Source organism: Mauremys mutica, chromosome 2 (assembly GCF_020497125.1).
Source record: "Mauremys mutica isolate MM-2020 ecotype Southern chromosome 2, ASM2049712v1, whole genome shotgun sequence".
In the NCBI taxonomy this organism is placed as follows: domain Eukaryota; kingdom Metazoa; phylum Chordata; order Testudines; family Geoemydidae; genus Mauremys; species Mauremys mutica.
In genome coordinates, this window is record NC_059073.1 from 296,311,364 (window position 1) to 296,334,820 (window position 23,457).

General features: G+C 61.7%; 2 protein-coding genes across 7 annotated transcripts in view; one reads left to right on the top strand and one right to left on the bottom strand.

Annotated features, from left to right (window-relative positions):
- SLC4A2 (solute carrier family 4 member 2) overlaps positions 1-8,454 on the top strand; it is a 78,254-nt gene extending 69,800 nt beyond the window's left edge. For all 6 annotated transcript variants that reach the window (XM_045004274.1, XM_045004277.1, XM_045004275.1 and 3 more), the window contains 6 exons: positions 421-510; positions 2,998-3,164; positions 4,394-4,647; positions 4,923-5,092; positions 7,452-7,625; positions 7,897-8,454. In XM_045004274.1, the coding sequence (XP_044860209.1) occupies positions 421-510; positions 2,998-3,164; positions 4,394-4,647; positions 4,923-5,092; positions 7,452-7,625; positions 7,897-7,977 (936 nt within the window). In that variant the 3' untranslated portion in view covers positions 7,978-8,454. The remainder of the gene's footprint in view (positions 1-420; positions 511-2,997; positions 3,165-4,393; positions 4,648-4,922; positions 5,093-7,451; positions 7,626-7,896) is intronic.
- Positions 8,455-9,068: 614 nt separating this feature from the next.
- The window catches only part of FASTK (Fas activated serine/threonine kinase), a 52,725-nt gene continuing 38,336 nt past the window's right edge, over positions 9,069-23,457 (bottom strand). Inside the window, exon 10 of the mRNA XM_045004289.1 lies at positions 9,069-9,691. Coding sequence (XP_044860224.1) covers positions 9,605-9,691 — 87 coding nt within the window. The 3' untranslated portion in view covers positions 9,069-9,604. The remainder of the gene's footprint in view (positions 9,692-23,457) is intronic.

The window sequence follows — 23,457 nt, forward strand, 5'->3', positions numbered from 1 at the left end:
GGGCAGGGCTCCTGGGGGGCAGGGCTCCTGGGGGGCGGGCAGGGTTCGCGGGGGGCAGGGAGGGCAGAGCTGGGGGCAGGGAGAGGCGCTGGGGAGAGAGGGGGGCAGGGTTCTGGGGGCAGGTCCCTGCAGGCTGTGCCATGGCAGGAGGGCAGGGCTCCTGGGGGGCAGGCAGGGTTCGCGGGGGGCAGGGAGGGCAGAGCTGGGGGCAGGGAGAGGCGCTGCGGGGTGTGGGGGGCAGAGTTCTGGGGGCAGGCCCTGGAGGCTGTGCCATGGCAGGAGGGCAGGGCTCCTGGGGGGCAGGGCTCCTGGGGGGCGGGCAGGGTTCGCGGGGGGCAGGGAGGGCAGAGCTGGGGGCAGGGTTCATTAGGGGCAGAACTCCTGGGGCCCACCTGGCCGGCGCTGACCCGCTCTCTGCAGATCCGTCGGGTGATCGGGGACTTCGGGGTGCCCATCGCCATCCTCATCATGGTGCTGGTGGATTTCAGCATCCGGGACACGTACACGCAGGTCAGTGGGGCAGAGAGGGGCCGTGTCAGGGACCCACAGGCTCTGTGCTATGCCTGGGCCTGCAGACAGCCCCTGGGGGGACCCCCTCAGCTGCCCTACCCCAGGGGTCCCCCTCTCGCTGCCTCCTACAGAGCCTCAGGGCTCCAGCCCTCCTGCTGCCCCCCGCGAGCTCTGCCAGCGAGTCCCACGGAGCCGGGGGAGCCTTGTGTGCCCCACAGGGACCGACGCGCCCAGCCAGGACCTGCCCTGGCACCAGGAGCCTTTTCCGCCAGAGCAGCTCGTCGAGCCCCGGGACACCGCAGGCGAAGCCGGAGGGGCAGCGGCTCAGCCCTGGTGCGGCTTGGCCAAGCCTGGAGCTGGGGACCCGTCTGATTCCGTCTCCCCGTCCCCGTGTCTGTCCGCCCTGGGCAGAGCCGGCGTCCGCCAGCCCGGGCCCTGTTCCCGCAGGCACCGGCCACCACCCAGCCTGTCCCATGGCGCCGGATTCCCCCGGCCGGGCAGGACCTGCCCCACGGCCAGGGCTCTGCAGCACGAGGGGCCCAACGCCAGGCCGGAGCTGCCAGGCCTAGGGGCCTGGGGCCACGGGGACGGAGCCCTCGAGATGGGGCACCGGGGTGTTACCACCTTTCCCGTGTTCGTCCCAGCCTGCTGCCCCCTGTCATGCCTGTCCCCTGCCCCCTACCCATCCCCCCTCACACAGGCCCCCTTTTCCCCCTCCCCTGCCCCCATCTCCCCCTCACACCTGTCCCCACCCCCCACCCCGTACCCTCTGCCCCCACCTCCCCATCCGCCCTCACACCTGCCCCCTCCACCCCCCCAACTCCCCTGTCCCCCTCACACCTGTCCCCACCCCCCGCCCCGTACCCTCTGCCCCCACCTCCCCATCCGCCCTCACACCTGTCCCCGTCCCCCTGCCCCCAACTGCCCTGTCCCCCTCACACCTGTCCCCACCCCCCGCCCCGTACCCTCTGCCCCCACCTCCTCCCCATCCGCCCTCACACCTGCCCCCTGCCTCCTGCCCCCCAACTCCCCTGTCCCCCTCACACCTGTCCCCACCCCCCGCCCCGTACCCTCTGCCCCCACCTCCCCATCCGCCCTCACACCTGTCCCCGTCCCCCTGCCCCCCAACTTCCCTGTCCCCCTCACACCTGTCCCCACCCCCCGCCCCGTACCCTCTGCCCCCACCTCCCCATCCGCCCTCACACCTGCCCCTGTCCCCCTGCCCCCCAACTCCCCTGTCCCCCTCACACCTGTCCCCACCCCCCGCCCCGTACCCTCTGCCCCCACCTCCCCATCCGCCCTCACACCTGTCCCCGTCCCCCTGCCCCCCAACTCCCCTGTCCCCCTCACACCTGTCCCCACCCCCCGCCCCGTACCCTCTGCCCCCACCTCCCCATCCGCCCTCACACCTGTCCCCGTCCCCCTGCCCCCCAACTCCCCTGTCCCCCTCACACCTGTCCCCACCCCCCGCCCCGTACCCTCTGCCCCCACCTCCCCATCCGCCCTCACACCTGCCCCTGTCCCCCTGCCCCCCAACTCCCCTGTCCCCCTCACACCTGTCCCCACCACCCGCCCCGTACCCTCTGCCCCCACCTCCCCATCCGCCCTCACACCTGTCCCCGTCCCCCTGCCCCCCAACTCCCCTGTCCCCCTCACACCTGTCCCCACCCCCCCCCCGTACCCTCTGCCCCCACCTCCCCATCCGCCCTCACACCTGCCCCCGTCCTCCTGCCCCCCAACTCCCCTGTCCCCCTCACACCTGTCCCCACCCCCCGCCCCGTACCCTCTGCCCCCACCTCCCCATCCGCCCTCACACCTGTCCCCGTCCCCCTGCCCCCCAACTCCCCTGTCCCCCTCACACCTGTCCCCACCCCCCGCCCCGTACCCTCTGCCCCCACCTCCCCATCCGCCCTCACACCTGTCCCCGTCCCCCTGCCCCCCAACTCCCCTGTCCCCCTCACACCTGTCTCCACCCGGCTCCCCGTACCCTCTGCCCCCACCTCCCCATCCGCCCTCACACCTGCCCCCGTCCCCCTGCCCCCAACTCCCCTGTCCCCCTCACACTTGCCCCTGTCCCACCCCGCCCCCATCTCCCCCTCACACCTGTCCCCACCCCCCGCCCCGTACCCTCTGCCCCCACCTCCCCATCCGCCCTCACACCTGCCCCCGTCCCCCTGCCCCCCAACTTCCCTGTCCCCCTCACACCTGTCCCCACCCCCCGCCCCGTACCCTCTGCCCCCACCTCCCCATCCGCCCTCACACCTGCCCCCTCCACCCCCCCAACTCCCCATCCCCCCCATGCCTGCTCTCTCATCTTTCCTGGCCCCCCCTCCCCTGGCCCGTCCTCCCTGCCCCCACCTCCCTGTCCCTCCACATGCGTGCTCCCCCTTCTCCAGCATGTCCCACCCCCATCCCCCATTGCCCCCTGTGCCGAGGCCCCCCCCAGGTTGTCTCTCATGGCCCCCTCCATTCCCCCCCCCCCCGCAGAAGCTGAGCGTTCCCAGTGGCTTCTCAGTGACGGCCCCGGAGAAGCGGGGCTGGGTCATCAACCCCCTGGGCGAGGGCAGCTCCTTCCCCGTCTGGATGATGGTGGCCAGCGCGCTGCCGGCCGTGCTGGTCTTCATCCTCATCTTCATGGAGACCCAGATCACCACGTGAGCTGAGCCGCCCACAGGCGGGGGGTTGGGGGGGGCTATTGGGAGAGGCCCCGGGCTGTGGGGGGCAGTGGGGCAGGCCCTGAGACACCGGCGCCCTGTGCCCACCCCCAGGCTCATCATCAGTAAGGAGTAGTGCATGCTGCGGGGGGCTGTGGGGGGCAGGTGTGGGGGCCGTGGGGCAGGCTCTCAGGCTCCGGTGCCCCCAGGCTGATCATCACCAGTAAGGAGTAGTGCATGCTGCGGGGGGCTGTGGGGGGCAGGTGTGGGGGCCGTGGGGCAGGCTCTCAGGCTCCGGTGCCCCCCAGGCTGATCATCACCAGTAAGGAGTAGTGCATGCTGCGGGGGGCTGTGGGGGGCAGGTGTGGGGGCCGTGGGGCAGGCTCTCAGGCTCCGGTGCCCCCAGGCTGATCATCACCAGTAAGGAGTAGTGCATGCTGCGGGGGGCTGTGGGGGGCAGGTGTGGGGGCCGTGGGGCAGGCTCTCAGGCTCCGGTGCCCCCCAGGCTGATCATCACCAGTAAGGAGTAGTGCATGCTGCGGGGGGCTGTGGGGGGCAGGTGTGGGGGCCGTGGGGCAGGCTCTCAGGCTCCGGTGCCCCCCAGGCTGATCACCAGTAAGGAGTAGTGCATGCTGCGGGGGGCAGGTGTGGGGGCCGTGGGGCAGGCTCTCAGGCTCCGGTGCCCCCCAGGCTGATCATCAGTAAGAAGGAGTAGTGCATGCTGCGGGGGGCTGCGGGGGGCAGGTGTGGGGGCCGTGGGGCAGGCTCTCAGGCTCCGGTGCCCCCCAGGCTGATCATCAGTAAGAAGGAGTGCATGCTGTGGGGGGCAGGTGTGGGGGCCGTGGGGCAGGCTCTCAGGCTCCGGTGCCCCCCAGGCTGATCACCAGTAAGGAGTAGTGCATGCTGTGGGGGGCAGGTGTGGGGGCCGTGGGGCAGGCTCTCAGGCTCCGGTGCCCCCCAGGCTGATCATCAGTAAGAAGGAGTGCATGCTGTGGGGGGCAGGTGTGGGGGCCGTGGGGCAGGCTCTCAGGCTCCGGTGCCCCCCAGGCTGATCACCAGTAAGGAGTAGTGCATGCTGCGGGGGGCTGCGGGGGGCAGGTGTGGGGGCCGTGGGGCAGGCTCTCAGGCTCCGGTGCCCCCCAGGCTGATCATCAGTAAGAAGGAGTGCATGCTGTGGGGGGCAGGTGTGGGGGCCGTGGGGCAGGCTCTCAGGCTCCGGTGCCCCCCAGGCTGATCATCAGTAAGAAGGAGCGCATGCTGCAGAAGGGCTCCGGCTTCCACCTCGACCTGCTGCTCATCGTGGCCATGGGCGGCTTCTGCGCCCTCTTCGGGCTGCCCTGGCTGGCGGCCGCCACGGTGCGCTCGGTGACCCACGCCAACGCCCTGACGGTCATGAGCAAGGCCGTGGCCCCCGGCGACAAGCCCAAGATCCAGGAGGTGAAGGAGCAGCGCGTCACAGGGCTGCTGGTGGCCCTGCTCGTGGGTGAGTCCCGCCAGCCGCCCCGTCTCCCCCGCCCACGGCCCAGCAGGGGAGAGGCTCCCAGGGCGGGCAGAGCTCAGGCCCAGCTGTGGGGTGCTTTGGGGCCTGGGGGGTAATCTGGGGAAGCCCTGGGGCTTGGGGGTGTGTCACAGACCCACGGGCTTGGGGCTGCGCCCCCAGCTTTGGGACAGTCTCTGGGAGACCCCTTCACTGGGCCAGAGCAGTGGGGGGGGGGGAGGGCTCCTGTGGGCTCAGAGGCTGCCCCCCCTTCCCCCCAGGCCTGTCCATCGTCATCGGGGACCTGCTGCGGCACATCCCCCTGGCTGTGCTCTTCGGGATCTTCCTGTACATGGGCGTCACCTCGCTGAACGGCATCCAGTTCTACGAGCGCCTGCACCTGCTGCTCATGCCTCCCAAGCACCACCCCGACGTCACCTTCGTCAAAAAGGTCTGCGGGGGGGGGCACGGAGCCAGCGGGGGGCACGGCCCATTGGCAGATAGTAGCGGGGGGGGCACGGAGCCTGCGGGGGGCACGGCCCATTGGCAGATAGCAGCGGGGGGGGGCACGGAGCCTGCGGGGGGCACGGCCCATTGGCAGATAGCGGGGGGGGGGCACAGAGCCAGGGGGGGGCACGGCCCATTGGCAGATAGCAGCGGGGGGGGCACAGAGCCAGCGGGGGGCACGGCCCATTGGCAGTTAGCAGTGGGGGTGGGCACAGAGCCTGCGGGGGGCACGTCCCATTGGCAGATAGCAGCGGGGGGGGCACAGAGCCACCAGGGGGCACGGCCCATTGGCAGATAGCAGCGGGGGGGGCACGGAGCCTGCGGGGGGCACGGCCCATTGGCAGATAGCGGGGGGGGCACAGAGCCTGCGGGGGGCACGGCCCATTGGCAGATAGCGGGGGGGGCACAGAGCCAGCGGGGGGCACGGCCCATTGGCAGATAGCGTGGGGGGGCACGGAGCCTGCGGGGGGCACGGCCCATTGGCAGATAGCAGCGGGGGGGGCCCAGAGCCACAGGCGGGCACGGCCCATTGGCAGATAGCAGCGGGGGGGGGGCACAGAGCCTGCGGGGGGCACGGCCCATTGGCAGATAGCAGCGGGGGGGCCACAGGGCCAGCGGGGGGCACGGCCCATTGGCAGTTAGCAGTGGGGGGGGCACAGAGCCTGCGGGGGGCACGGCCCATTGGCAGATAGCAGCGGGGGGGGGGCACAGAGCCACCAGGGGGCACGGCCCATTGGCAGATAGCAGCGGGGGGGGGGCACGGAGCCTGCGGGGGGCACGGCCCATTGGCAGATAGCGGGGGGGGCACAGAGCCTGCGGGGGGCACGGCCCAATGGCAGATAGCGGGGGGGCACAGAGCCAGCGGGGGGCACGGCCCATTGGCAGATAGCGTGGGGGGGCACGGAGCCTGCGGGGGGCACGGCCCATTGGCAGATAGCAGCGGGGGGGGCACAGAGCCAGCGGGGGGCACGGCCCATTGGCAGATAGCAGCGGGGGGGGGCACAGAGCCTGCGGGGGGCACGGCCCATTGGCAGATAGCAGCGGGGGGGGGCACAGAGCCAGTGGGGGGCACGGCCCATTGGCAGATAGCAGCGGGGGGGGGCACAGACACAGCGGGGGGCACGGCCCATTGGCAGATAGCAGCGGGGGGGGGCACAGAGCCTGCGGGGGGCACGGCCCATTGGCAGATAGCAGCGGGGGGGGGGGCACAGAGCCAGCGGGGGGCACGGCCCATGGGCAGATAGCCGGGGGGGGGCACGGAGCCTGCAGGGGGCACGGCCCATTGGCAGATAGCGGGGGGGGGCACAGACCCTGCGGGGGGCACGGCCCATTGGCAGATAGCAGGGGGGGGGCACGGCCCATTGGCAGATAGCGGGGGGGGCACGGAGCCAGCGGGGGGGGGCACGGCCCATTGGCAGATAGCGGGGGGGGCACGGAGCCAGCGGGGGGCACAGCCCATTGGCAGATAGCAGCGGGGGGGCACAGAGCCAGCGGTGGGCCCGGCCCATTGGCAGATAGCAGCGGGGGGGGCACAGAGCCTGCGGGGGGCACGGCCCATTGGCAGATAGCAGCGGGGGGGCACAGAGCCAGCGGGGGGCACGGCCCATTGGCAGATAGCAGCGGGGGGGGGGCCCGGAGCCTGCGGGGGGCACGGCCCATTGGCAGATAGTGGGGGGGGGGGGCAGAGAGCCTGTGGGGGGCACGGCCCATTGGCAGATAGTGGGGGGGGCACAGAGCCTGCGGGGGGCACGGCCCATTGGCAGATAGCGGGGGGGGGCACAGAGCCAGCGGGGGGCACGGCCCATTGGCAGATAGCAGCGGGGGGGGGCACGGCCCATTGGCAGATAGCAGCGGGGGGGGGCACAGAGCCTGCGGGGGGCACGGCCCATTGGCAGATAGCAGCGGGGGGGGGCACGGAGCCTGCGGGGGGCACGGCCCATTGGCAGGTAGCAGCGGGGGGTGGGGGCGGCGGCAGGTGTCCCATTCCAAACTGCTGGGGGGGGGGGGTTGGAACCAGCCTTTGCGGGGGGGGGGGGGCGGAGGGAGCCAGCAGCGGGGACCCCTGGGGGGGCAGGGAACCAGCGGAGGGGGGGAGGCTCTTTGGGAGGGGCAAGGTGCCAGCGGGGGGGGTGTGTCTCGGGGGGGGGGGCAGTGAGCCAGCAGGGGGCAGGGCTCTACAGAGGGGGCAGGGGCAGCGAGCCAGTGGGGGGGGGCGGGGTGCCAGCAGGGGGGAGCCGGGGCGGGCAGGGAAAGCGGCTGTGGCACTGGGCCGGGGCATTAACCCCGCGTGGCTCCCCGGGCAGGTGCGCACCCTGCGGATGCACCTCTTCACGGGCCTGCAGCTGGCGTGCCTGGCCGTGCTCTGGGCCGTCATGTCCACCGCCGCCTCCCTGGCCTTCCCCTTCATCCTCATCCTCACCGTGCCGCTCCGCATGTGCCTGCTCACCCGCATCTTCACCGCCCGCGAGCTCAAGTGTGTAAGTCCCGTGTGGGGGGGAGGGGGGGAGGGGGGCGTGGCCAGGCCACAGGACGCCCTCAGGCGCCAGCCTCTGCCTGGACGGGGTGGGAGGTGGGAGGCTCTCCGGGCTGGGGAGACACTGCCCAGGCACTGGCGTGTGGGGCAGCAGCAGGCAGCACTGGCCCAGGGGCTCAGAGGCTGGGGGGAGGGGGGGCAGGCTCCTGGCAGCGCCGGGTGCGGCCTCTTCCCCACCCACCCACCGCCCGCCTGGTTGCTCCGTCTCTCCCCAGCTGGACGCAGAGGAGGCGGAGCCGATCTTCGACGAGCGGGAAGGGGTGGACGAGTACAACGAGATGCCGATGCCCGTGTGAGGGGCGCCAGCAAGCGACGCTGTGCAGGGCTGTGGGCACAGGCAGGCCCCCCCCCGGCTGCTGCGCCAGGAGCTGCAGTGGCATCGCCCGGACCTGCGCCATCTCCAGACCTGTGCCCAGCTGGGGCAGGCGCCCAGCACTCCCCCAGTGCCTGTGCCACACCAGCCATGAGATGCTCCCCGTCTCGCCCCACCTGCCAAAGGAACCGATCAGAGCCCTGCCCTGCGCTGCGGGGGCTGCTACCCGCCCTGGGCAGGGAGTGGGCCGTGCCGCCTGCCCCCGTCCAAACGGCATCGTGTGCTGGACCCGCTCCTGCAGCATCCCGTGTGCCCCCTGGCGGGGCGGGGGGCTGTCCTCCCTGCTCCAGCCCTGCCCCACCAGCCCCGGGCCCCACCCAGACAATCAAGTGTTTCCTAAATTCAGTGGGGTTTTATTTAAGAGACTAAGTTAACTGTCAATAAACAGCTTTCTAAGGAATGTGGGGGGCCTGGCTTGGAGGGGCTGTGGGGGAGGCTCACACAACAGGCCTGGAGCGAGCCGGGCTGGTGCCAGCAGCTGCTGCTCAGGTCGGTTCGGTGAACACGTTTGTGCAGCAAACCCCCGTGTCGCCCCTGCACTATGTAACCGTCACGGGCCCCAGTCCCACTGGCAGGCTGGGCAGGGCCGTGGTTGGGCAGGAAGCAGCCCAGTGCCCCCCCCCCCCACCGTAAGCTAGGCTGGGGCTGGGACAGGGCCATGGGGCAAAATCAGGCCTGCACAACACCCCTGAGTACCCCGGGGGATGGGTGTTATGGGGCAGAGTCGCATTGTGCTCCCGTTCCTGCCCTGCTGTGGGTCTGGCAGGGCACAGGGCGAGTGGGGCTGGGGAAGCTGCATCTCCCAGGTAGGGGTCACTCGCTAGGGCCACACCCTGCCCCCTCGGACGTGGGCCTAGAGCCAGGCTGGCACAGGGCTAGCAGGCCCCGTCCCCTGGCAGGGTGCAGCAGGCAATACCCCCCCCAGCCGCTCTCTGGGCCCCTGCACGGGGGGCTGTGGGGCACAAACTAGCACCATGAAATGGGTCAGGACAGCACAGCTTTTTCTCCATTTTTATTGTAAACTTTGTCCTCACCACCCCAGTGGCCCCTTGGGCTGGGCCAAACAGCTCCAGGGGCCCCCCGCCAATGCACTTCCAGCCCCCCGCCCTGTGCAGCCCATAGGGGAGAGGCACTCCCAGCTGGGCAGCAGGTGCTGAAGGCAGCTCAGGGAGCCCTGCCCCGCCCCCAGCTCTGAGGACACACAGACCAGTGCACCCCCCCTTTGCAGACAGGAGCCTTGGGGGTGGAGGAGCAGGCCCAGCATGCACTGCTCCCCCTTGGGGCTATGGCACTGGCCCAGCCATTTACACTAGCCCCCCACCCCTGATGCTGCACCAGCCCGACCCCCGACCCCTCAGCAAATGCCAATAAATAACAGCCCCACGCTCCACCCGCCCGCTACCACCAGCTCCACTGGCCTACAGCCCCCAGGGGAGGAAGGGGGCCTCCGGGAGCAGGGTCCGTGGCCTGCACCGTGTCCAGTGTCACGTGGCTCCGCCGGAGGAGGTGGGTCTCTTGCTGTCACTGCGCCCCAGGGGCGGCAGCTGCTTTCAAAAGCGGAGCTCCCGCAGCTTCTGCCGCAGATAGTGCTTGGCCTCCTCCACGCCGCTCACCTTCTCCAGCTCCATGTAGGGCAGCTGCACACAGGAGAGGAGCGTCACTTAGCACCAGCGCCAGCCTGGGGCAGCGTCCTTAGGCCAGGCCAAGGGCACCAGGGCCGGGCTGGCACAGGAGCGTGGGGAATAGAATATGGGGCTTTGGCACAAGCAGAGCCCAGCTCCCCACCCTGGTCCCAAGGAGACAGCTCCAGCCCCCCTCAGGCTGCTTGGTCGTCTCCCCACAACAGCATAGGTTGGGTGTTGGGGTTCGTGGGGGGTGCTGCTGGCCTGTGCAATATGTGCGCTAATGGCCCCTCCACGGAGCGATGCGTTTACCTGGAGGGCTGGCTACAGGTGCCCAGTGCTGGCCTGGCTCCCCACTTCCTTCCCTGACCGTAACTGGCTCCTGGAGCCCTTGGCTACACGAATCATTTCAAAGTGCAGGTAGCTCCTGTGCCAGAACAGAACCCATGGGCAGCAGAGACCCGGGAGGAGGGGGGGGGGACTCGGCTCACACTGCACGGCCTGATTCGCCCCCTGCCCCCCAAGCATATGGGACACAGCAGCCACACTTGTCCCTCACTGGATCAATAGACACAAGGTCACTGCGCCCCCCATCTGCCTACAAGCTCTGTCACTCGGCGTCACAGCTGTGTCGCGGGACCTCACCCTGGGGCCAGGCTGGCAGCTCCCAGACCAATGGGGTGGGGCAGGCACCCTCACGGCTGTTAGCGAAACGAGGACTGCAGAGCAGCTCTCCCAGTTTGCTGTCCCATCCCGCTGCCAGGTCCACGGCGGAGGGTTTGGTAAAGGGCTGGGCTGAGCTCCGTGACAGGCCAGTCCTCTGGACACTGAAATTACCGAGCCAGCAGCTGAGAGGGCCGCAGTAGCTGAGGGAAAGGGCATAAGTACTAGGTGGCAGACGGATACAGCGAGCTGGCGACTTGCGAATCTCTGGGAAGAGACGGCCTGGCACGTACAGGCTAGTGAGCCTCACGTCATTTCATAGCTGAAAGTTTAGCAAAGAACAGAACGATCAGACACGCAGATGAACGTGATATGCTCGACCTGAGTCAACACAGCTTTTGTAAAGGGAAATCGCGCCTCACCCCTCTACTAGAATTCTTTGAGGGGGTCAAACAAACGTGAACAAGGGGAATCCGGTAGATACAGCGTACTTGGACTTTCCAAAAGCCTTTGACAAGGTCCCTCACGAAAGGCTCTTAAGCAAAGTAAGGAGCCATGGGGTAAGAGGGAAGGTTCTCTCATGGATTGGTAACTGGTTAAGAGAGACGAAACAAAGGGTAGGTATAAATGGTCAGGGTCTGTATTGGGACCAGTCCTATTCAACATAGTCATAAATGATCTGGAAAAAGGGATAAACAGGGAGGTGACAAAATTGCAGATGATACAAAATTACTCAAGATAATTCAGTCCCAGGCAGACTGCGAGGAGCTACAAAGGGATCTCACAAAATTGGGTGACTGGGCAGCAAAATAGCAGATGAAATTCAATGTTGATAAATGCAAAGTAATGCACATTGGAAAACATAATCCCAGCTATACGTATACAATGATGGGGTCTCAATTAGCTGTTACCACTCCAGAAAGAGATCTCGGAGTCACTGTGAATAGTTCTCTGAAAACATCCACTCAATGTGCAGCAGCATCAAAAAAGCGAATGGAATGTTGGGAACCATTAAGAAAGGGAGAGATGAGACAGAAAATATCATGTTGCCGCTATATAAATCCATGGGACGCCCACATCTCGAATACTGTGTGCAGGTCTGCTCACCCCATCTCAAAAACACTGCATTAGACGTAGAAAAGGAACACAGAAGGGCAACAAAAACGATTAGGGATTTGGAAAAGCTTTCATATGAGGAGACACGAATAAGGCTGGGACTGTTCAGCTTGGAAAAGAGACGACTAAAGGGGGATACGATAGAGGTCTATAAAATCATGACTGCTGTGGAGAACGTAGATAAGGAAGTGTTATTTACTCCTTCTCATAACACAAGAACTAGGGGTCACCAAATGAAATTAATAGGCAGCAGGTTTAAAACAAATAAAAGGAAGTATTTCTTCACACAACGCGCAGTCAACCTGTGGAACTCATTGCCAGGGGATGTTGTGAAAGCCAAAAGTATAACTGGGTTAAAAAAAAAATTAGGTACGTAGTGGGCAGATAGGTCCATCGATGGCTATTAGCCAGGATGGGTAGGGACACAACCCCATGTTCTAGGTGTCCCAGTGGTCTGACCAGTGTAACCATTCTGATGTTCTTCCCCAGGGCTACACACAAACGTTTCAAAAGGCTCTGGAGACATGCTGCGTGCAGCTTGGTTTCTCCCAAGTTTCACTGTGGTTCACGGAGGTGAAGGGTTTGGTTTAAGTGAAAATAAGATGCCACCTTGGAGAGGAATTTAGAGGGGGCGGGGCTCAGCCTCACCTTACCCCCAGGGAAAACACTGTAAGGAGGAGGGAATTTGCCACATTGGCTTAAACCTTGCTAAAAGACGGTTCTTCTTTGAGTGATTGCTCCTATGCATTCCAGTTAGGTGTGCGCGCCGCGCATGCACGACTCTTTGGAAGATTTTTACCCTAGCAACTCCGGCGGGCCGGCTGGGCGCCCCCTGGAGTGGCACCGCTATAGCGCAGGATATATACCCCAGCCGGCCCGTCCGCTCCTCAGTTCCTTCTTTCCGCCCGTGACGGGCGTTGGAACAGTGGAGCACAGCTCAGCTGACCTCCACTTCCCTAGCTACTCGTAGTTTTCTCTCGTTCTGTTTATAGTTGTAGTTAACTCTGTTTGTTTGTAGAATAGTATAGTGTATTTATTTTACAGGGGTTCGGGGTTTATCCCCTTCCCCTCACCCGGTGCCGGGTCCGATGCCCGGTCCACAGGGTTTCCTAATGCTCAGCTGGCCACAAGCCGCTGCCAACAAGAGATCTTCTCCTAAGTGCCTCGAGGGATCTTACCTCACAGATAAGTGCCGCATTTGTGAGGCCTTTAATCCATGAACACAGGGGAGCGGGGCTTTCGTTTTAAACAGGTCCTGAGGGAGGCAGCTCTTGCTCCTCCGCTCTCGGCGCCGAGCGCTAGTTAGTTTTCAAGGCGCGCTCCCTCGGCACCGGATCGCCGGTACCGCCAAGGCCTCCTGGCACCACCGTCGCTGGCTCCGACGTACCCTCGGCATGGATCCCTCTCCTGGAGGATGAAGAGGCACAGTATCCTTGCTGCGTCCGAGCCGCCGCCTCTGCAGCCGAGTGCTCTGCTCGGTCGGATCGTCCGGCACTGGTGTCTGCCGCGGCACTGACAATACCCACGCCATTTACTCCAGCCAGGCAAGAGCCGTCGAGTCCGGTGCTGGAAAGCTCCCCGGTACGCACCGTGGTCGAGCTCGCCCGGAAGCTGCGTCCGAGCCGCCTGCTCCGCAGCCGAGCGCGATGCTCAGTCGGATCGCCCGGCACCGATGTCTGCCGTGGCACTGACAGTATCCACACCGTTAACTCCGGCCAGGCAAGAGCCGTCGAGGCCGGTGCTGGAAAGCTCCCCAGTATGGACCGTGGTCGAGCTCGCTAAGACGCTGCGTCTGAGCTGCCTGCTCCGCAGCCGAGCGCTATGTTCAGTGGGATCGCCCGGCACCAATGTCTGCCGCGGCACCGTCAATATCCGCACCATTAACTCCGGCCAGGCAAGAGCCGTCGAGTCCGGTGCCGGAAAGCTCCCCGGTACTGACCGTGGTCGAGCTCGCTCTGAAGCTGCGTCCGAGCCGCCTGCTCCGCAGCCGAGCGCTAGGCTCCGTCGGATCGCCCGGCACCGATGTCTGCCGCGGCACCGACAATGCCCGCACCATTAACTCCGGCTAGGCAAATGCCGTCAAGTCCGGTGCTGGAACACTCCCCGGTCCGGACCGTGGTCGAGCTCGCTACGAAGCTGCATCCGTCGTGCGAGCTATGGTCGAGCTCACTATTCCCTCCACGCCGGAGACAGTGTCCACGGCGAGGGAGCTGATTGCACCGACAGCATCTGCGCTGCCTCAACCCCCGGCACCGCCGGTGCGGGTTACATAGTCGATGGGCAAGCCTGCCTTGATCAGCCCACCCTACGTCGGCACCGCAGAGCGGCACCGTTCAGGGTCGCGGTCCCACGGATGTTCTCGGTCCTGTCACCGATCTAAGTCCCGACGCCGCTCACAGTCTCAGCACCGTTCTCCATGTTGGTACCAGTAGTACTCGCGGCACCGGTCAGCATCCCATTCGCTGGTCCGGGACACTCAGCACCGATCCAGCTCCCGGCACCGACCCAGGCACCGGGACGCCCGTAGCCACTCCTGATCATCGAGCCCTCGGTCGACCGCCCAGCGCAGCTTCGGTGGCAGGTCCCGTTCTCGGTACCGGTCTGCCTACCGGTACCGATCCCCGGTGCCGCATCGAGCGACGTCAGTTACAGACGGAGACTCTACCAAGAGCTTTCAGCTCCTCCAGGGTCACCCAGCCACGCATCAGTGTCGTCCCGTGTGGACACTTCATATGCGTAGCACTCTGTTTTCCGATGTGCCCTCCAGAGTCTTCCAGGAGACCTATCAGTGGTCATTCTGGACGCCTTGGGTGTACTACCACGCCAGAGGCATACCGGTGATCCCATCTCACTCCGTTCCCTCCGAGCTCGGGGTGCCAGAGGTGACAATTAGTCGTCCCCGTCCGACCGGTACAGAGCAACCCCCGGTTCGGCACCGGGCTCCCAGATCCCACCGGATCAGGAGGTCGTCCAGGAGCTCGAGCCCACACGGGACCCGCTTGTCCCTGGCCTTTCTTCTTCCTTCTCCCCAGATGAGACTGGGGCAGCAACATACCCCTCCGGCCCTCCTCTAATCGAAATGCGACCAGCCCCTAATTCCAAAGAGGCTGGGCGTGTGGTCTTATGGGGCCGTAAGATGTACCCGGAGGGGGCCCTGCAACTTCGTGTAGCGAACCAGCAAGCCCCGCTTATCCGCTACTGTGGGTGGCGGTGGGCAAATTTACAGAGTCGGTTCTTCGGAACTCCCGTCAAGAGTTCGATGCCCTCCTGCAGCAAAGGACGGAGCTGGAGAGAGCTTCCCTTCAGGCCTCGTTGGACGCAGCTGACTCTGCTGCCGTGACTCTGGCCCCGGGTGTTGCCACGCGGCGCGTTTCATGGCTCCTGTTGTCGAGCCTTCCCTCGCAGCTGCGGCACGCTATACAGGACTTGCCCTTCAATGGCACAGGCCTGTTCTCTAAAAACACTGGCCCTAGGCTGCAGAACCTAAAGGGCAGCAGGGTCACTTTGCTCTCTCTCTCTCGGCGTGCACATGCCGGTGATTCAGCACCGACGTTTCCGTCCCCAACCTCCGCTCTTACCCTGCGCCTTGACAAAGTCAGGACTTGGCCAGCGGGCGTGGCTTACACAGTCGTGGCCATCAATCCGCACCCCAAAGGAGCTGAAATTAGGGTCCTTCTGACCACCAATGGGGCAAAAGCCTACCCATCCTCGCCCCTCCTAAGGACCCCTCTCTCGAGCGATTCCTCTGGCAAGAGGCACGGACGCTCCTCCTCATCGGAGCTATACAGGAGGTACCTAAGGGCGAAACCTATTCCCCTAAGCGAAGGGAGGTCTCAGACCTATCCTAGGCCTGCGGGAACTCAACAAGTCGCGATCCAGATGAGTTCCGCATGGTACCCAGGGCGACCGTCATCCCATCCTGGGATCCCGGAGACTGGTACGCCGCCCTCGATATGAAGGGCGCGTGTTTTCACGTCGCCATTTCTCTTCCACACAGAGGGTACCCTCGGTTTGGGGCCTACCATTGTTATTCCCAGTATACGGCCCTCCCGGTTGGCCTCTATACAGCCCAGGGGTATTCAAAGTGCATGGCTGTAGTCGCCGCTTTTCTTCGCCACCGTTGGATACACGTTCTCCGTATCTAGACGAGTGGCTCATTCGAAGAACCACCGGGCCCAAAGTACCAGTCATGTGGGCATAGACACGAACCTATTCCTGTGTCTAGGCCTGATGATCAATATTAAAATCCACTCTGATTCCCATATAGGGAAGGGAATTCATTGGGGCCGTCCTGGACTCCAGACTCGCCAGAGCCTGCTTACCTCAGCCTTGGTTTCAGGCGAGGGTAACAATTGTATAAGGTCTATGGACCTTCCCGCCAACTTGGGCTCGCACTTGCCTAGGTTTCCTGAGTCACATGGCTGTCTGCACGTTTGCAACCGAACATGCCAGGCTTCGCCTCTGTTCACTCCAATCGTGGCTCACCTGGGGGTGCCACCCGGGCAGAGATGGCATACTCGTGGTCGTCTCGTTTCCACCGAGCAGCCTAGGCTCCCTCGACCGGGAGTCAGCGTCCTCCCTGGTGTATCCAGGTATGCTGTTTCATTCACCCCTCGGGGTCCCTCATGACAGACAGCCCATCTCTCGGCTGGGTGCACACCTGGCGTAGTTTCGCACTCACGGCCTTCGGTCAGCGCAAGAGCTGGCCTTACACATCAATGTCCGAGAGCTGAGAGCAGTCTGCCTTGTGTACCAGGCGATTCAGCTGATGGATCGTCTCAGCAGATCCTTCCTGTCTCACAAGTGGTAGTTTCCTCCCGTCTTTATCTATTCTGTTTTCCAGAAGTGGGTCTTTCCCCGCATAGCCCTCCTCGCTCTCGCGAGAACGGAAAGAGAGACAATTCTCCTCGTTCAAAGGCCTCTCCCCAGGCTCGGTCTTGGAGGATTTTCCTGAGGCCGTGGACCAGCCATCTGCCGTACGCTTTCCACTGTCCCCGCTGGTTCACAAGGTCCTGCTAAAACTCCGCAGGGACAGAACGCCCCTGATCGTGATCGCTCCAGTGTAACCTGGGCAGCACTGGCACACCATGTTGCTACACCTGTCGGTAGCAACCCTCTTGGCACAGACCCCATGACGTGGGATCATGGCAACCTTCACCACCCGGTCTTGTAATCCCTGCACCTCACAGCAGAACTCCTGCGTGGCTAAACCGATCCGAGTTACGTTGTTCTGCCTCGGTTCTACAGGATTCTCCGGGGTGGTAGAAAATTCGTCCATTCGGTTAAAGTATCTGGCCAAGTGGAAGCGTTTCTCCTGCTGCTCCGAAACGCGCAATGTTTCCCCCGCCGAGGTCCCGCTCCATTCCATCTGGTTCCTCAGGGCTTGGAGCGTTTATACCTCCGCCCCAGTGGGGCCCCGCCATAAACCTGGCTCTTCAATCTGGTTCTAACCAGCTTTATGACTGCCCTATTCGAGCCAATGTCAACATGCTCATTGATATACCTGTCCTGCAAGGCAGTTTTCCTGTAGCCTTTCCTGCGGCCAGACGAGTCTCCGAGCTTCAGACTCTCACAATAGGCCCAAGGTATACTGTGTTCCTCAGGGACAAGGGCAGTTATTACCACGTCCGACCTGCCTCCCTGGGGACGGGTCGGCCTTTTATATCTACCAGGATATCTTCCTTCCGGTCTTCTTTCCGAAGCCACTCTCTTTGCAAGGAGAGCAACGGGGCCCTCCTTCGACATCCGTCGGGCGTCCACAATCTATATCTAGCGGACAGAGCCCTCTCGTAACGCCCCCAAAACCTTCATCGTACCGGCATACCGGACGAAGGGCATACTTGTCTCCTCCTAGAGGATTTCATCTTCAATGACGTTGTGCATCCGCACCTCCTCTGTTTGGCCCATGTTCCATAGAGCCACCTTGCTGCACATTCCGCCAGGGCTCATGCTTCTCAGCTGCCTTCCTGGCTCGCATACCCTTTCGGGGGATGTGTTGTGCACCTACCTGGTCCTCGGTCCACACCTTTGCCTCATTGGTCCAAGAGTCCAGAGCTGATGCAGCCTTTGGCTTAGAGGTCGCGTTCTGCAACATCTAACTCCGACCCCACCACCTACGTAAGGCTTGGGAATCACCTAACTGGAATGCATAGGAGCAATCACTCGAAGAAGAAAAGACGGTTACTCACCGTAGTAACTGTTGTTCTTCGAGATGTGTTGCTCCTATCCATTCCAGACCCGCCCTCCTTCCCCACTGTCGGAGTAGCCGGCAAAAAGGAACTGAGGAGCGGACGGGCCGGCTGGGGTATATATCCTGCGCTATAGCGGCGCCACTCCAGGGGGCGCCCAGCCGGCCCGCCGGAGTTGCTAGGGTAAAAATCTTCCGTAGAGCCGTGCACGCACGGCGCGCACACCTAACTGGAATGGATAGGAGCAACACATCTCGAAGAACAACAGTTACTACGGTGAGTAACCGTCTTTTACTCATCTTTGTAACTGTTGTTCTTCGAGATGTGTTGCTCATATCCATTCCAGTTAGGTGTGCGCGCGCCGCGTGCACGTTCGTTGGAAGATTTTTACCCTAGCAACACTCGGTGGGTCGGCTGGGCGCCCCCTGGAGTGGCGCTGCTATAGCGCCGAATATATACCCCTGCCGACCCAACGGGCCTTCAGTTCCTTCTTGCCGGCTACTCCGACAGAGGGGAAGGAGGGCGGGTCTGGAATGGATATGAGCAACACATCTCGAAGAACAACAGTTACAAAGGTGAGTAACCGTCTTTTCTTCTTCGAGTGATTGCTCATATCCATTCCAGTTAGGTGACTCCCAAGCCTTACCTAGGCGGTGGGGTCGGAGTGAGATGTTGCAGAATGCAAACTGCTGAGCCAAAGGCTGCATCATCTCTGGGCTGTTGGACCAGTGCATAATGTGAGGCAAAGGTGTGGACTGAGGCCCAGGTAGCTGCACGACAGATTTCCTGGAAGGGTACGTGAGCCAGGAACGCAGCAGAAGAAGCCTGAGCCCTGGTGGAATGTGCAGTGAGGTGGCTCGATGGAACATGGGCCAAGTCACAGGAGGTGCGGATGCACGACGTCACCCAAGATGAAATCCCCTGCGAGGAGACAGGTAGGCCCTTCGTTCGGTCTGCCACTGCGACGAAGAGTTGGGGCGTTTTACGGAAGGGCTTTGTCCGCTCGATATAAAATGCGAGCGCCCTACGGACGTCTAGGGAGTGCAATTGTTGCTCCCTTCGCGATGAGTGTGGCTTTGGAAAGAAGACCGGAAGGAAGATATCCTGGTTGATATGAAAGGCCGACACCACCTTAGGGAGGAAAGCCAAATGTGGTCACAACTGCACCTTGTCCTTGTGAAACACAGCATACGGTGGGTCCACCGTGAGAGCCCGAAGCTCAGAGACTCGTCTGGCCGATGTAATGGCTACGAGGAAAGCTGTCTTCCAGGACAGGTATAGCAGCGAGCAGGTTGCCAGTGGCTCGAATGGGGCAGTCATAAGTCTGGTTAGAACCAGGTTGAGGACCCAGGTTTGGGCGGGACGGCGAACTTGGGGGTATAAACGCTCCAAGCCCTTGAGGAACCTAGAAACCATAGGGTGCGAGAATACGGAGCGGCCACTCTCCCCTGGGTGGAAGGCAGAGATGGCTGCCAAGTGCACCCTCAGTGATGACACCGCCAGGCCCTGCTGTTTGAGAGACCAGAGGGAGTCCAAGATGGAATGGATCGGGACCTCGGAGGGAGTAACATTGTGCGTTTCGCACCAGCAGGAGAAACGCTTCCACTTGGCCAGATATGTTAACCAAGTGGAAGGTTTCCTACTACCCAGGAGTACCTGTTGTACCGAGACAGAGCAACGTAACTCGGATCGGTTTAGCCACGCAGCAGCCATGCTGTGAGGTGCAGGGATTGCAGGGCTGGGTGGTGAAGTCTGCCGTGATCCTGCGTTATGAGGTCTGGGCGAAGAGGCAGGGGAATCGGGTTGGCTATCGACAGGTCTAGCAACATGGTGTACCAGTGCTGCCTGGGCCACGCTGGAGCGATCATGATCAGGTGCGCTCTGTCCCTGCGGAGTGTTAGCAGGACCCTGTGAACCAGCGGGAACGGTGGAAAAGCGTACAGCAGATGGCTCGTCCACGGCATCAGAAAGCGTCCGAGATCGAGCCCGGGGAGAGGCCTTGGAATGAGCAGAACATCTGGCACTTCCTGTTCTCGTGAGGAGCGAAGAGGTCTATGCGGGGAAAGCCCCACTTCCGGAAAACGGAATGGATAACGTCCGGACGAATTGACTACTCGTGAGACAGGCAGGATCTGCTGAGGCGATCTGCCAGAGTGTTCCGGACCCCTGGGAGAAAGGACGCTACCAAGTCTATCGATTGGGCTATGCAGAAGTCCCCGAGCTGGATAGCTTCCTGGCAAAGAGGAGAGGACCGTGCTCCTCCCTGCTTGTTTATGTAATACACGGCTGTTGTGTTGTCTGTGAACACTGAGACACAACGGCTTTGTAGGTGCTGCTGAACGCCTGGCACGCAAGGTGGACTTCTCTCAGTACTCGGACACTGATGTGCAAGGCCAGCTCTTGAGCTGACCAAAGGCCTTGAGTGCAAAACTGACCAAGGTGAGCACCCCAGCCGAGAGATGAGGCGTCCGTCGTCAGGGACATCGAGGGGTGAGGCGGATGGAACGGCATCCCTGCACACCGCTCACGTGCCGCTCTGTGGTGCCGACGGAGGGTGGTCTGATCAAGGCAGGCTTGCTGATCGACTGTATAACCCGCACTGGCGGTGCCGGGGGTTGAGGCAGCGCAGACTCCGTCAGTGCAATCAACTCCCTCGCCGTGGAAAATGTCTCCGGTGTGGAGGGAATAGTGAGGTCAACCACGGCTCACACCGGGGAGCTTTCAGCACCGGACTCGACGGCTCTTGCGTGGCCGGAATCAACAGTGCCGATGTTGTCGGTGCCACGGCAGGTATCGGTGCCGGGCGGTCCGACTTAGTAGAGCGCTCGGGCTGCGGAGCAGGCGGCTCGGACGTAGAAGGAGTCTTGTGCCTCTTCGCCCTCGGGGAGAGGGAGCGGTGCCGAGCGGATGATGGTGCTGGCGACGGCCGGTGCCGAGAGGCCTTGGCGGTACTGGCGCGATCCGTGCCGAGGGCGGAGGAGTAAGAGCTGCCTCCATCAGGAGCTGCTTGAGACAAAAGTCCCGCTCCTTTTTTGTTCTCGGCTTAAAGGCCTTACAAATGCGGCACTTATCTGTTAGGTGAGATTCCCCGAGGCACTTAAGACAGGAGTCGTGGGGATCTCCTGTCGGCATCGGCTTGTGGCAGGCCGAGCACGGTTTGAAACTCTGTGAACCGGGCATAGGCTCCGGCACCGGGTGCGGGGAAGGGAATAATCCCCGAACCTCTGTGAACTATAGACACTAACTTTATTCATTGGTACTATAGTTAACTACAACTATATAAATCTGAACTATATACACAAGAATTAATGAGAGAACTACAAGTAGCTAGGGAAGTGGAGGTCAGCTAAGCCGCGCTCCACTGTTCCAATGACCGACACGGGCGGTAAGAAGGAACTGAGGGGTGGATGGGTCGGCAGGGGTATATATTCGGCGCTATAGCGGTGCCACTCCAGGGGGCGCCCAGCTGACCCACCGAGTGTTGCTAGGGTAAAAAATCTTCCGACGAACGTGCACGCAGCGCGCGCACACCTAACTGGAATCGATATGAGCAAGCACTCGAAGAACTCTCCTGGCTGGAGCAGTAGCCATGAGCTCGAGAGCTCATGGACCAGGGCATAAGGCCCCTAAGAACTACAGTAGGGCCCAGGCCAAGGAGGCTCCTGACTGAGAAGACAGGCCTTGGAGAAACTTCCAAACAGTGGGACGAGATAACATGGCATCCGAAAAAGAGAATATTTGGCTGCTGAGTCAGCAGCTGCCTGAACCCAACAGGCCCTTCTCTGGCCTCTGGCTCCTGTTCTCTAGACTTGGGAACAAAAGATTACAGAGGCTGGTTGTAAAGGGGATGGACAACTCTCTTCCCCTCTAAGCTGCAGCTGGCCTGGGGATCATAGAATATCAGGGTTGGAAGGGACCTCAGGAGGCATCTAGTTCAATCCCCTGCTCAGCCTGTGGAATTCCTTATCAGAAGATGTTGTGAAGGGCAGGACTGTAACAGGGTTCAAAAAAGAACTAGATAAATTCATGGAGGACAGGTCCATCAATGGCTATTAGCCAAGATGGGCAGGGATGGTGTCCCTAGCCTCTGTTTGTCAGAAGCTGGGAATGGGCGACAGAGGATGGATCACTTGATGATTCCCTGTTCTGTTCATTCCCTCTGGGGCACCAGGCATTGGCCACTGTCGGAAGGCAGGATACTGGGCTACATGGACCTTTAGTCTGACCCAGCCTGGCCGCTCTTATCATAGAATATCAGGATTGGAAGAGACCTCAGGAGGTATCTAGTCCAACCCCCTGCTCAAAGCAGGACCAATCCCCAACTAAATCATCCCAGCCAGGGCTTTGTCAAGCCGGGCCTTAAACACCTCTAAGAATGGAGATTCCACCACCTCCCTAGGGAACCCATTCCAGTGCTTCACCACCCTCCTAGGGAAATAGTGTTTCCTAATATCCAACCTAAACCTCCCCCACTTCAACTTGAGACCATTGCTCCTTGTTCTGTCATCTGGTACCACTGAGAACAGCGCAGCTCCATCCTCTTTGGAACCCTCTTTCAGGCAGTTGAAAGCAGTTATCAAATCCCGCCTCATTCTTCTCTTCTGCAGACTAAACAATCCCAGTTCCCTCAGGCTCTCCTCATAAGTCATGTGCTCCAACCTCCTAATCATTTTTGTTGCCCTCCGCTGGACTCTTTCCAATTTTTCCACATCCTCCTTGTAGTGTGGGGCCCAAAACTGGACACAGTTCTCCAGATGAGGCCTCACCGATGTTGAATAAAGGGGAATGATCACATCCCTCGATCTGCTGGCAATGCTCCTACTTATACAGCCCAAAATGCCGTTAGCCTTCTTGGCAACAAGGGCACACTGTCGACTCATAAGAACGGCCATATTTGGTCAGACCAAAGGTCCATCCAGCCCAGTATCCTGTCTGCCAACAGTGGTCAATGCCAGGTGCCACAGAGGGAGTGAACCTAACAGGTAATGATCAAGTGATCTCTCTCCTGCCATCCATCTCCATCCTCTGACAAACAGAGGCTAGGGACACCATTCCTTACCCATCCTGGTTAATAGCCATTAATGGACTTAACATCCATGAATTTATCCAGTTCTCTTTTAAACCCTGTTATAGTCCTAGCCTTCACCACCTCCTCAGGCAAGGAGTTCCACAGGTTAACTGTGCGCTGTGTGAAGAAGAACTTCCTTTTATTTGTTTTAAACCTGCTGCCCATTAATTTCATTTGGTGACCCCTAGTTCTTGTATTATGGGAACAAGTACATAACTTTTCCTTATTCACTTTCTCCACATCACTCATGATTTTATAGACCTCTATCATATCCCCCTTTAGTCTCCTCTTTTCCAAGCTGAAAAGTTCTACCTTCTTTAATCTCCTCATATAGGACCCATTCCAAACCTCTAATCATTTTAGTTGCCCTTCTCTGAACCTTTTCTAGTGCCAGTACATCTTTTTTGAGATGAGGAGACCAAATCTGTCTTCAAGATGTGGGCGTACCATGGATTTATATAAGGGCAATAAGATATTCTCCATCCCCTTTTTTAATGACTCCTAACATCCTGTTTGCATTTTTGACCGCCGCTGCACACTGTGTGGACATCTTCAGAGAACTATCCACAATGACACCAAGATCTCTTTCCTGATTAATTATAGCTAAATTAGCCCCCATCATATTGTATGTATAGTTGGGGTTATTTTTTCCAACATGCATTACTTTATATTTATCCACATTAAATTTGATTTTGCCATTTTGTTGCCCAATCACTTAGTTTTGTGAGATCTTTTTGGAGTTTTCT